The sequence below is a fragment of the Microtus pennsylvanicus genome, chromosome 12 (assembly GCF_037038515.1).
Source record: "Microtus pennsylvanicus isolate mMicPen1 chromosome 12, mMicPen1.hap1, whole genome shotgun sequence".
NCBI lineage: Eukaryota > Metazoa > Chordata > Mammalia > Rodentia > Cricetidae > Microtus > Microtus pennsylvanicus.
Window position 1 is genome coordinate 70455816 of NC_134590.1, and position 13202 is coordinate 70469017.

The window sequence follows — 13202 nt, forward strand, 5'->3', positions numbered from 1 at the left end:
ACCATTTCCCTAACAACTAGTTCAAAAGGCACATAACACCATTTCCCTAACAACTAGTTCAGACCACACAGGGAGCCCAGGCTTGGGAACCACAAGTGGGGCCATTGTGCAGTGGAGGATCCATCTTTGATGTGTTGCAGCGAAGTTGGGGCCTTCAGAGTTTCTGTGACCACCAGGTTGTAGAACTGCATTTTTGGTCTTGTGAAGGCTGAGTTGTTGTCTGTTCAAGGCAGGTTTTATCAGAGTGAATTTAGAAGCTGTTAAATGAATAAAAAGTGTGGTTTGCATAAGTTATAACTTTGCTTCATGGTGAAATCCTGATCCAACACTTCCCACACTTGGGCTATTATGACAAGTGTAGTTTCCAAAGAGTTCCTTTGCGAAATGGCCACTGGAGACCAGTGGCATGACATAGAGAAAATAGCTAACTTACCTAGTGATCCAATTTCTGACATTTTAAGAAAAATAGCATTATAAGAGCAATATGGTAACTAGACAGATAAGCAGATAAAGTTTCATAAAGTTTGATAAGACCATATTGTCAAATCACCCATTAAATGATTTAGATAGTGCAGTCTCTGCTTAGATCCTCGTTCAAAGAATTAAACATCATCAATAGATGTTGAAAATGTAATTAACCAAAGTTATATTAGTATTTATGAAATAGTTGTATTGGAGACTTATGATGAATTAGGAGCTACGTAAGGGCCACAAAATATTGTCCCCTTTTTTGTTTTTATTTCCATTCTGTTTTTGGATTCCTGTTTGTCCTCTTTTCCTCTATTCTTCCCTAAGAAGAAGACCCTTGGTTTGGTTGTTTTAGTTCTCGGGAAAACATAAATAGTGAATATAAGACAATTTAGTCGTGATTTGGGCAACTGTCACACTATTAAAAGTATTTTTTAAAGCAGAACAAAGGCTGAAAACTAGCTAATCTAGGCTTTTGTTTTATAAATTAAGAAACTGAGGGAACAATACCTGCCACCAATGTGCAGAGAGTTCAGATGAGCCACACTGGAAGTCAGGCATGCTGACAGCTGGCTAGGTCATGGACTTCTATGGTACATTTATGGAATTCAAAGCCATCCTAAGGACATCTAGTTATTTTATTAAAACATATTCCTCAAAGACACATCCATCTGATTGAGGTTCCCCTGAGGCTCACTAGATTCATCACACTGGGTTGGTGGGTGAGCATCTAGTCACTTATGCCTTTTCATGTCTATGATGTGGGAATCCAGTGTCATGCTCGGTTTGCAGTAGAGAATAACACTCACAGCTCGCTCAGCAGATTAGTTCAATTCTATCAGTGTCACAAGATTCCTTCAGTTTATGGAACAGTATTCCTAGTCTTCTCACCCTTCTGAAACTGTCAGCCAACAGCCCTGGCACTGACTGCCTCTGTGGAGAAGGTGCCCACAAGCCTGTGCTCTGTTGTGCTCTTCTGTTTGTGTATTTGACTCCAAGTCCCTTGAGAACTTTATTTACGTACTTAAATCAAAGTCCTACAGCAGAATACAACAGGAATAAAGACTATATTTTATTTCTCAATTTAATTTATTTCATAGTATCATCTCTACCAGATTCAATTATAACTATATGGAACACTGACTGACATGAGGTTTGCTGGGGGTGCTGAGAATTGAACTGATGGATTTTCATATTCTGGAAAAGTATTCTACCACTGAACTACTTTCCTAGACCTTCTGATTAGTTCAAAGCACACAGGAAGTCAGTCCAGGTTTGGAAACCTCAAGTGGGGTTTGAGACAAAGTCTTTCTCAATGACCTCAAACTAATGATCCTTCTCACCCAGCTTCCAGTGTCCTGGATCATAGGCATTAGCCCCCACATCCAGCTTTTACTATGAGATCTGAAATATCTGTCTCAAGTTGATGTGCTTCAATTAAATAAACAGAGAATTATCTTGTTTATGTCTCATGGAACTGTACTTCACTTCCTGAACATGTATATCATTTTTAGAAAATACTTGTGGGTGATAAGATGAATATTCAGTTTTGAAATAATCCAGAAAATTGTGAAGAAGAAAATGCATGGAGCCACCGTCTTGACATATAAATCGTAGCTTGCATGTAAGTTAAAAAGGGCTTAGATATTAAAAACCTCCATTTCATTAAGTAGTATATAGAATACATAATTATTTGTTAAAAGACAGCTTTTCACTGAAAGTAACAACGCTAAAATTTTAGTTTTTCTTGTTTAGTATTAGTATACTTAATGGATTTCATTTATTCCACATGGGATATTTTGTGACATTTCATGTTGAATGAATTTTTCCATAAGCACAAGTCTTGATGCTTCTTGTCTTGGGTAATGTGTGCGGCTATGGGCCATGCACACTGCTGATGCTGCAGGGTTGCATCCCCATCCACCCTTTTAATGGAACTCTCTTCTATGTCTCTGTGTAAACATTTTCTTTCAAAACATGATGCAATTCCATTTCTATTGCTTTATTCATTTATAGACTCGAAGAAATATCTTCTGTACACTAAGTATTTAGTATGTAATGTAATGTACATTGTTGTACATGGTAAGTGTCCTGATCCAAATCCATACTGCTCTAAAGTCTGAACTCTCTGAGTACTGTGTAGATGGAAGTTTCCGTCCCGCCTGGTCTCCCAGGCATTCAGTCCCAAAGAAGAGACAGAAATCTTTAATAAATAAATAAATTAAAAAAAAAGAAACACACAGAGGCTTATGTTAATTATTAACTGTTTGGCCATTCAGCTCAGGCTTATTATTAGTTATATCCTACAACTGAATTAATTTATAATTCTGGTCTATATTTAGCCACATGGCTTGGTATCTTTTCTCAGGAAGGCATTCTCATCTTGATTCCTCTACATCAGGCTGGGGAGTGACTCTGCCTTACATTTCCCAGAATTCTCTCAGTCTTGTCACTCTGCCTATACTTCCTGCCTGGCTACTGGCCAATCGATGTTTTATTAAACTAATTACAGTGTACAAGAGCGTTATCCCACAACAGTACTGACCAGAGGTCACAAGTGGAAATTTCTCCACTTGGTCTCATATGGGCGTCTCAGACAGAACCAAAACATACTGAAAGGATCGTGTGGAATTATCTTCTGGTGGTGCAGATGAGAATAATGTGAAGTGTGAATGTGTTTGGTATTTGGACTTGGGGGCCCATTCTCATTTTACATAAATCAGTATCCCCCAAACTGAAGAACATCTGAAACCTCAAAGGCTTCTTTCCAGTCCCAAACATTTACAGTAAGAGGCACTCCACCTACATTGTGACTTGTCAATTAGTCCCTATGTGTTAGACACTAAGTTGTTTCCAGTTTCCTGCCACTGATTTGTGTAAGGTCTAACAAGTCACCTGACTTCACACACTTGATGGGTTTCCAGGTTTGAATCAAAACGGCTCTAGAACTAGAAATGAGAAAATTCAAGAAGACCTATGTTTATCTCACACCAGTGGTTTTCAAGATCTGTTCTCTCACCAGGAATGTGCTATCGGACCCTTTCCTTGAACACTCAGTACTGTTAGAGGCTGACATTATTTACAATCTGTGTCACTTAGATGAGTTGAGGAGCCAAAATTAGTCTCCCGTTACAGTACAGATCAGCTTATTATTTCTAATTTTTCATGAACAGCGTAATCAAACGTGTTATGAGTATTTTTTTTTGAGCACTCACTTTTATTAACATGAAAGCATCATACTGGTGACATAGCCATCCGAAGTCTTCCGGAATGTCAGGGTTGTAGGTGATGTGAGCATCAGACATGAAGTCCCCATTTTCAGCTCTGGGCTCTACCAGGTGCTACCATTTGAAGAGTTAGAGTCATCTCATCACTGTTCAAAAAAAAGTCTTTGGACATGTCCCATAAGCAGTTTGATGGTCTGAGTAAATGGGGAGTACATAATTGTAGATGTAACTGGAGTCCTTGTATATAATTGCACTCATAAGTCAAACAAGACAATTCGTAACAATTTGATCCAGCATTTTAATTTTGTCTATTAAATTATTCATATGAATGCTTTTATAAGTTTGGCCATGAATATTTGAATGGCGGTTGATTCATAACTATAAAGTATCTTAGCCTCTTACTTTTCTCATTTACATCCAATTAACTTGTATGGAAAGGTAGAGTATTCTCCCTAATAGGAGGCACACCTTTCTTCCACAGACTTCCTGACACTGTCTGATGGACATTCTCTGTAATTGGAAGTCAACACGGTACTGCTTTGATAGTTTCGTATATATCCTAATAACCCTCATTATGTGGAGGGAAATTATTTTAAATCTTTCTTTTATAATTGAGGAGATGACATTCAGAGAGGTTATGTAGGTTTTCAGAAGTCACACAGTACGAAAGTAGGTAACAGTGGATTCCCACATAGGTTAGTGATGATTGAATTTCTCCCACCATACTGTGTTGCTCCCAAGGTTCTTTAAGAACCGAGGGCACTGGCAACCTCCACCCTATCTCCCCATATTTCTCCATCTCGACTTCCACACTCATTTCATCACCAGGGAAAACTTCCTGAGCAGACATGCTCTTTGCTCCTATACAAACAACACTTAACATTTTTTCCTTCTGTACACACACATGAGAAGGTGCTTACTTTGTAAGTGTGGGTTGTCAGATATGATATCAAAAGATGCTACAGAAAGGTCCATTTGTGGGGTGTGGCTATGGTAGAGATGGAAAAGTCACAACACCTGCCCGGGGCCTTTCAGTACCCTTTGAAGCAAAGCAGAACAAGCCACCCAGGACTTCAATCTCCAGTTGGCTCATGTGTGTAGCTGTCCTAGTCCAACTGTAGGTACACTGCAAGTATTCTGCAGCATCACCGAAGTGACAACATCACGCTTAGTTCCCTTTTATAGCACTAATGTCCCTGTATTGGCCGAGGTAAGTGTTTTATGACAGCCACATCTGGGCCACCATTGACAATGCATTAAATATCACCACAGCCGGACTCAGCAGCAGGGAGGTCAGAATGAGCACATTTATTTGTCTGAGACTCGGCTTTCTGAAAGAGTGCCAGGATGCTGGCATTTTTAAAGTTTCCAGATAAATCTGATGTTTATCTTCTATTTCTTCTAGCCTCCCTGAGCAGTATGATGCGCAGGTCCTACCAGGGGGCCATAGAGGCGTCTTGGGAGATGGGTAGAGAAGTGTTCTAGCCTTCCTTTCTGACCGCTGTTCACTTCCTGCCCTGCCACATGCTACGAGAGTACCCTGTGTCATGCTACAGCAGAATGATTTATGTCATAAACCATGGTGATCTGCATCTTCTGCTTTGGCGCTCTGCTTACAAACTCTCTAAACTCTCTCCTTCTACCCTGTAAGGTTTTCCTATCTGAATCCCAGCACCGTGCCCCATTGGACTGCTTTTTTTAAATGTTTTCATCCCAACCCTCGTTATGTGTTCTTGGACAGAAATCATGTACCCGATACCTGCCATACACAGGGTCATCAATGAGTACCTTAGAGTTACAAAGGAGTAATACAGATATGCATCATCACACCGCTATGCCCAGCTCCCATCTTAACACCATTGCAAATAATTGAGCTTTCAAAAGTGGTTCCTGTTCTATTTTATCGTAGAGCTAATTTGCTGTTCTTTTACAAACCACCTTTTACTCTGGCACTTGTGAACAGGACAATCAGTTCCTACAGTGTTCTCTGATGTCATTACTTTTACTGCAAAATGCTTTGCTCTCGGTTTGTTTTGCTGGAGAACCTTAGACCTTGGGAAAAGTTGCTCCTGGGGGGTGATTGAGCAAGCTCATCCTTCCCACAGGACCAGGTTTAAGCCTCTGCCCTGGGTTTGCTTCACCTTTGGTCTCTGACAGCTTTGTTTGGGTTACATGTCTGGACTAATAGGTCTACCATTCCGGGATAAGTGTACAGTGGAGATATAACGCCTGCAGATACTCACCATTGAGGGATGCTTATAGATGACCTGCATGGCACTGGTTCACAGCCCAGATGTCCTCTCAAATTACTATATGGTCATGGAGGCTGTCACAGAGGAAGGATGGAGGGACAGGGTTAATAAGGGCATGGAACTTTTGGCATCTGTCCCTGGAGTAGAGGCCAGGGTGGAGAACTGCTCTCTTCTCTGCCGGTGAAGGCAGAAAGCACAGGAAGAACTATGGCTGGCGACGTTAGAAAGAGCAGGTGCCATGGTTCTTTTTGATTGCCAGCATGTGCACACAATCTTCAACGTTCCCAGAAAAGACCCAAATTAAGGGCAAAAGAAAATTGGAGAGATGGAGGGTGGTGAATGGGTGCTAAAGAGAGATCAGCTCTTCAGCCCTGTTTTTCTTATGCAGCTCAGTCAGCATGATTGGGCTCCCAGAACCTCCTGTCCCCTTTCTGTCTTTGATGCCTCAGAATTCACCATTCTTCAGGTTTCATTCAACTTCCAGGCACACTGGAGGAGGTCTTTCCCACTGCCCCACATTCAGAGGTGACGTCAGAGGGAGCACAGAAGTCCTTGGTCCCTGTGTTTAGTGTCTCCAGTCATAGTATAGTCTCCAGAACAGGTATCCAGTAAGCCCAGATGTGGTTGTCTGGATAGAGAAGCTATCCTTTAGTGTGAGGACACCTGAGAGGTGGCCCAGGGTCCCTATAGGTTAACTGGGAATTCATCAGAACCAGGTGGGAGCAAGGAGCCCCATACGTCTGCATTCCGCTCACCCTGTCCATCCTTCCTCCCCTACAGGTGCCTCTCCTGTGAGGACTCCACCTGTATGGGCCCTGTCTGAGCCCATGGTGGGTTTCCAGCTGCTTCTGGGACAGGCGGTGGCACTCCTGAGGAAGCGGCTACTGCACACGCTACGAGCCTGGAAAAGCACCGCCTCAGACTTGCTACTGCCGGTGCTCTTCGTGGCCTTGGCCATGGGCTTGTTCATGGTGCAGCCTCTCGCTATCACGTACCCGCCTCTCAAACTGACGCCTGGGCATTATGGGACTGCAGAAACTTACTTTTTCAGGTAAGAGACTCCTTGCTGTGTTTTGGAAGCAACTTTATGGCTGTGTGGGTGTAGAATCCCAAGCTGATGATGCCAAACAGCAATGACATCAATTTCTTCTCTTTTTCTCACACCAGATAAAAATTCTCATATAAGGAGTTTGGGGGATAACTCACAGGCTGAGGACTTGCCCTGCCTGGCCGAGTCCCTGGCTTTGGTCCCTAGCCCCTCTCCCTCTAATATCAATACTTATATTATTCCAGAGGTCAGAATACACAAAAATTATCTAAGAGGTTCTTTTGAGGGCTGACTTACAGTAGTTGATGGACAGGCCTGGACCAATCACTGATTGGTTCCTCACAGCAGCCAAGCATCCCCCATGAAAGAGGACACGAGGCAAAGGGGCTGACACACCCCAGCAACCTAACCCTTAGAAAAAAACAGAGGGCTCGGTATATTCCCAATAGTTTAGCATTTTAGGAAAGTATGTATGTTGTATATTATACAAAGCCCTCCACAGTTCTTTTCACCACAAGGGCTCCCAATTGCACATCCCTCCCAGCTAGACACTGGATTGCCCAAGCTGAATGGGATCAGAATCATTAGCATTTTCAGGTCTGCCAGGCAGGTTTGCTGGTAAAACACTGGGAGGAATTTGTTAATTTATACAGAATTTTCTCAGGGTGACTAGTTTGTAGTTGAGACAGAAGGACGGAAAATTGTGCATCATCTTTACCTCAGCTTGTCTGTTTTCTCTTTAGAGTCATCTTTAACTCCCTTGTCACACTCCATTTTCTACAGGGTTAATCAAGGCCCAGGGGTCACCTCTCATGGGGGAGCCCACATGAACTGATGGCCTTCCACTGGGACCCCCCTCTAAAAGCCTCCACACCTCAACCCTGTCTAAATGCTGCATTTTTTCCACTCCTCCATTGCTCAGCCTCTGAGGTCGGGGCCATACTTTGGCTACAGTGAACGGTTTGCAATAAATATTGATGTGCAAACAGCTCTGTGATATTTTACGTTGGAGATCTTCAAATAAACCCCAAAGAGATCGAACTGACTGATCCATTCTTTTATTTTTTCCCATTGAATTTTCATTTATTTTAAACATAAGTCAGCTTTGTGTTTTACAAACGGTCACTGCAGTTTCTCTGGAAATAGGGCAAATTGGCTCCATGTGTCTTCTTTTTATTATTTTGCAATAGTTTAATTTTTTTATTTTAGAGACCATGATTGCATTTCTCCCTTCTCTTTCCTGCCTCCAAACTCTCCCATATACTGTCCCTGCTCTCTTTCATAACCACGGACTCTTTTATTTTTACTGCCTGCAGACATGTGTATGTATACACCTGTGTATTCCTAAATACAACCTGTTCAGTGCATCTAATGTTACTTGTATGTAGACTTTCAGGGCTGACAGGGACTGGGCAACCAATTGGTGTGCTTTTCCCTGGAGAAGACCACCTTTCTGCTCACAACTTTCCTCAGTTATCTTTAGTTGTTTGTATAAGGTTGAACGCTCATACTTAAAATTTCTGAATAACCTCTATGCTGATTTCCAAAGTGGATGGACTAGTTTACATTCCTACCAACCGTGTTTAAACCTGGCCAGCATTTGTTGTCATTTTCTTGATGACTGTCAATCTGAATGTGGTAAAATGGCATCTTAGTAACAATTTGTACCTCTCTGATGGTTAGCAAATTTGAACATTTTTTTCATGTCTGTTGATCACTTAGATTTCATCTTTAAAGAACGGTCTGCCCATATCATCAATACGTATATTTATTGGGTTGTTCATTTTCTTGTTTAGTCTTTTGAGTTCTTTATATAGAGTAGCTATCAGTCCTCTATCAAATGAAGAGCCAGGCGGCATTCTTTCCTGTTCTTTAAGCTCCATTTCTTTTTCTGTGCAGAGCCATGAGACCCTGTTGACACTGTTTCCTGAGCTATCAGAGTTCTTTTCAGAAAGTTCTTTCTATGCTTGGGTCTTTAAGACTTTCTTCTTATCTCTCCTTAACAGTTTGAGAGTTTCTGGTCTTACATTAAGATCCTTGGTGAGTTTAGAGTAATATTTACCAGGTAAGTAAAAGATACACAGTTTTATTCTTCTATATGTGAATACCCAGTTTTCCTAGAACCATTTGTTGAAGAGGCTGTGTTTCTTTGAATTTATGTTGAATGTTTTATTGGCATCCTGGCAAAAATCAAATGCTGATACCTTTGACGAATTTTGTCTTTGTCCTTTATCTGGTTGTCCTTTATTCTATCATGACTGTTTTTGTTCAATAATGCACTGATTTTGTACCTATGGCTCAGGAATATAACTTGACATCAGGTATGGTGAGAACTCTAAATTTCTCCTTTTACATGGTATTACTTTGGTTGTCTGTGATTTTTTTATGATTCTATATGATTTTCATATTTATTCTTTTTTTCTATTTTTGTGACTGGTATTAGAATTTCAAGGGTGATTGTATTGAATCTGTAGATTTATTTTAATAGGATGACCATTTCTCCAGTATTAATTCTTCTTCACGAGAGTGGAAGTTCCTTCCTTCTAGTATCTTCTTGAATATTTTTCTTTAGTGTTTTACTCTTTTCATTGTAGAGGTCTTTTACTTCCTTGGTTAGTTTTAAATCCAAGTTTTTGTTGTTTTTTTTTGTTATTTTGAGAAATGTAAATGACATTGATTTTATGATTTATTTCTTAGTATGTTTGCCATTGACATATAAGATGCCTACTGGTTTTTGTATATTAGTTCTGAGTCTGCCTACCACTTGTCAAAAGTATTATGAGCTCTAAGAGTTTCCTGGGTGAGTTCTCAAGATTTCTTAGATACAAAATCATATTATCTGCATAGTAAGATTACTTTGATTTCTTCCTTTCATAATTTTATTTCTTTATTTACTTCTCTTTCCAGACTACTTTAGCTAAATCTTCAAGTACTATATTAAATAATAGTAGAGAAAATAAGCACCCCTTTCATATTCCTAATTTTAGCTGAAACACTTTCAGGGCTTTCTCTGTTTAGTATAATATTCACTGTAGGTTCATTACCTATAGCCTGTACTCACTGGATTATGGTCAAATTCTCAGTGGTCAGCTCCTTAATGAAAACAGAGTCTTTTGAAACCAACCAGAAGTCAACAGTTGTGGAGAGCTACACATCAGCATTCTTATCATAATTTTTAAGAGTTCTAATTTATGACTTTCTGACTAAGCTATTACTTTTTTGAGGGGTAGGGTGGGGATAAGGGTTGTCACTTTAGGCATTCTATGTCTTATATCTCAACTGCGAGTCTGTAGTCACCAATACCATGGCAGAAGTAGATTCCTTGCCTTTACTATCGGCAAGAGCATGGATTATGGACTTATACATGGTCTCCAGTATCACCAAGTGCCACTGACCTCAGCATGGTCTCTAGTAGTGATAAAGACCATGAACACCATCATAGCTCTCGACAGTAGCACAGAACATGAACATCAACATGGCCTCAGGTGACCCAATCAGCTTTACATGCAAATATTCATTGCAACAAGTCATTGGAAAGGTTCTATGTGAGCTCCTGGCTGCTACATACTCCCCTGCCCTCAATGTCTGTTGCCCTGAGGCTTTCTGGTCTTGACCTTTGTGCTTGTAGGCTACTGCTCTGTGCTTAGGGTCTCCCAGCAAGGCGAGTAGCATGGGCTGCAGCCACAGTGACTCCATGCTGTGTACCAGCCAGTGGACCTAGGACCAGCCTTATTCAGGTAGAACATGTTTCTGCGGGAGCCCCAGGCCCCTGCACACTACCCTGTCTTCAGTGTTGCTCTCACCACAGCGTACCTGGCATGACTGCTATGCCTGTAGGATGTGGGCAGCTTTCCTGCCCTTTCTGTCTCCCAGCAGGACAGCAGCACTGGTCACAGTACAGTGACTTGATGCTAGAGGCTTGCTGGCAGAAGCAGGATCAGCCCTATTCAGTATTGACCTGTTTCTGTGGGAGCTCCAGGACAATGCTCAATACCTGTTGTTGGCGCTGGCAGCCCATGGCTCATTGGGCATGATCTTTGTGCTCACAACCTGCTAACTGAGACACAGCAGTGGAGGGATTTACTGTGTGTGACTCTCTTCTGCCATTTTTCTTTCTCATTTCTTGGATCCAGTCTTTAAAAGCATCATCCCATAAGACTCGGCTTTTTTTTTCTTAGCTGTTTAGAGCTACTGAGGACACTTTCGACTCCTTTTCTGCCCCCATATTGCCCTTTGGAAACTCCATTTGTCCCTCAGGCTCCTTGGAGCTCCACAACAGGTGCTGGCAACTGTAGTCACCTTTATTTTCTCCTTCTCTGTTTTTTTTTTAAGGCAGGCATCTGTAGGTCTAAGCTTTATTTTCAGTTTATTTTAGGTTTTGATACGTTATATTTTCAGTTTCATTCAATGATAGGACTAATTTTCTTCTTGATTTCTATAATGAATCATTAGTTAAATAGTGTGCTGTTTAATTTTATGAGTTTGTGTATTTTCTGTGGGTTTCCTATCTGTTGCTGTTGTTTTACCTAGTTGTTTTTGTTTCTTGATTCTATATTTATTAGGCCTTACTTTGTGTTATGCTATATAACCTACTTCACGGAAAATTTCATATATTGCTTATGGTGTTTATTCTCAGCATTTGCATGAGATATTCTATAAATGTCTGCTCAGTTGTTTGATCTATGATGCCTCTTAGTTTGTGTTTTTCTATAGATAAGGTGAACCATATGTTGGGTGAGAATTGAATATTAAAGTTGCTGGTATTAATCTGTGTCTTTACATCCAGTGTTTGTTTTATGAAATGGTGTGTGTTCATTGCATATTCATTTAGAATTGAAATAACCTTTTGCTGGATTGTTTCTTTAGTCAGCATGAACTTACTTTATGACTAATTTTTATTCTGTCACATATGAACAGTGACCCTTGTTTGCTTTCTTATTCTATGGCCTTAGAATTTCTTTTCCACTTTTATTTTATTTTTACCTTGAGGTCTTTGATGTTGAGTTACATGTTTTGGAGACAGCAAGTAAATGGAGCCTCGTGTTTAACAAAATTCTTGTGGCCTCATGGATGTGTCTATCTTTTCCTTTACTATGAAAGAGTTCTTCAAGTATCATTTGTAGGACTTCCTTAGTGACCATGGATTCTTCTAGTTTCTATTTATTATGGAATATATTTTTTAAATCTTCAATTGTTACAGGTAGCTTTGCTGAATATAGTAATATAAGTTTGTGTATTTTGTCTTTCAGAGTGTTAAGCCCACCTGTGATTCTTACATGTGATCTTTTTATTGTGCCCTCAAATCCCTTGTTCTGTTTCTACCTTATTAATTATCTGTGTAATTGTCTGAACGTTCCATTTCTTCTACTTTGTCTTCAATCTGTGACAGCATCTTTTCCCTCAGTCCACTCTGTGAGGCTTTCCGCAGGAATTTCATGACAGCATCTCTTCCCTCAGTCCACTCTGTGAGGCTTTCCGCAGGAATTTCATGACAGCATCTCTTCTCCTCAGTCCACTCTGTGAGCCTTTCCACAGGAATTTCATGACAGCATCTCTTCTCCTCAGTCCACTCTGTGAGGCTTTCCACAGGAATTTCACTGGACTCATTAAACTTGACATTTCCATTTCATCTTATTTTTTCAATAAGTTTGCTTTTTCCTCCATGAAGTTTACTTTTATATACTTCCATATTTACTTCCTTATCTCATGCTTGTGTTCTCCTTGTGTGCTTTTATGTGTTTGTGTCCTATTAGATTTCTTTGAACATACTTATAATCATTCTTTTGGATTCTTTATCTAGGATTTTATCAAACTCACTCTCACTGGACAGCATTACTGTGTGGGATCAATAATGTTTTGAGGAGTAATAATGCTAAAATTCTTTGAATATTCACATACTTAGTTTTTTCTTTGTATCTATACATCTGAGAAAAGGCTGTTGGTAAGCTAAAAGAAATCAACCTTATTCTTTCAGTGAATATATCTTTAGTGTTCTTGTGGGAATGATTTGTAGTATACCTGATGTATTGTTTCTCTTCCTTGGGCTGAGAATCTATCTCAATTACTCCATCCTCAACCCACATGCTTGTGGCACCAGGATTCATACCCAGTACTCCCTTGCGTAAAAATACGACAAAAGTCACTTAAGGAGAAATTGTCCCTTCAACGGAACCATTTTACGAAGGAAAGGAACAGCTGTAGTAGAGT

General features: G+C 40.3%; 1 protein-coding gene across 1 annotated transcript in view; it reads left to right on the plus strand.

Moving 5' to 3' along the window:
• Abca13 (ATP binding cassette subfamily A member 13) overlaps nt 1-13202 on the plus strand; it is a 408645-nt gene that overhangs the window by 228937 nt on the left and 166506 nt on the right. Inside the window, exon 44 of the mRNA XM_075943386.1 lies at nt 6728-6998. Coding sequence (XP_075799501.1) covers nt 6728-6998 — 271 coding nt within the window. The remainder of the gene's footprint in view (nt 1-6727; nt 6999-13202) is intronic.